The following is a 1,076-nucleotide window of genomic DNA, read 5'->3' on the forward strand; positions in this document are numbered from 1 at the left end:
TGTCCTCTGATTCATTTGAAGAAAGCTGTATTAAACTAGCAGAGATGTACAAAGAAGACCTTCCATCTCCAGAATGTTTCACCACTGAGATAGAAACATGGAAAGTAAAGTGGCAGGAGCATTCTACAAACTATGGAAATGCCAGTCTTCCAGACAGCCCTAGGGGTACACTTCCTCAGACAAGTGAAATGTATCCCAGCATCAAAGTTCTTTTGACCATATTGGCAACACTACCTGTCACGACCTGTTCAGCAGAACGATCATTTAGTAGCCTAAAGAGGACAAAAACATCAATTCGCTCCTCAATGACAACTACTAGGCTCACTGACAAACCTGACCGTCTTCTCCACGTTTTTAGGGATATTGAAGTGGATCTCCCATCTGCTATAGATGAGTTTGCCTGTAGGCATCCCAGAAGGCTGCAGATGTCTGATGTTTTGAGCGACTAGCTCTTGTTAGATATTTTTAAGCTAAAAAAATTACCATGGTCATGATCACATCCATGGTCAAACTGTCAAAACTACTCCATTGGCATAATCACATGATATTAGAATACACACCCATTTTGTGCGCAAAAAAAGGGTGTGGTCAAAATCGCGGTGCGCTTTGCGCGTCGCTCAGCACCCCCCTCCTCCATATTCTAGATACGCCCCTGTTTACTGTGCAATTATTATTATTATTATTATTATTATTATTATTATTATTATTATTGCCATTATTATTATTATTCCTTCATCAGATGTTTTGATGTTGCTGCTAGTGTTAGTGCCTATGATCTCCTCATTGAACTCTCTACAGACTGTCTTGCTAACTTGAAGTGTGTAGCCAATAGATTGATAGCAATGCATCACAGCTGTAGACTAATGAACTCTAAAGAATGGGAGGTGAGGGAGGGAGAGAGAGAGGGAGGGAGAGAGATATTGCCCTATATGGATATTATGGATAATATGGATAATATATATTATCCATAATATTATCCTATATGGATAATATGGATATTGCCCTAGGGCAGCCATTGAATATCCACTAGCTATCAACCATGTTTGATGCCATTGTTCTGTATGGCTTCTGAATAA

At 39.6% G+C, this 1,076-nt stretch overlaps 1 protein-coding gene across 1 annotated transcript; it reads left to right on the forward strand.

The window, feature by feature from the left end:
* Nucleotides 1–44: 44 nt before the first annotated feature.
* LOC105315998 (52 kDa repressor of the inhibitor of the protein kinase-like) lies at nucleotides 45–449 on the forward strand. Its single transcript, XM_011410784.1, has one exon. It carries the CDS (start codon nucleotides 45–47, stop codon nucleotides 447–449), a length of 405 nt encoding a protein of 134 aa, XP_011409086.1.
* The last annotated feature ends 627 nt before the right edge of the window (nucleotides 450–1,076 follow it).

Source organism: Amphimedon queenslandica, unplaced genomic scaffold (assembly GCF_000090795.2).
Source record: "Amphimedon queenslandica unplaced genomic scaffold, v1.1 AMPQUscaffold_6283_Cont21756, whole genome shotgun sequence".
Classification (NCBI taxonomy): domain Eukaryota; kingdom Metazoa; phylum Porifera; class Demospongiae; order Haplosclerida; family Niphatidae; genus Amphimedon; species Amphimedon queenslandica.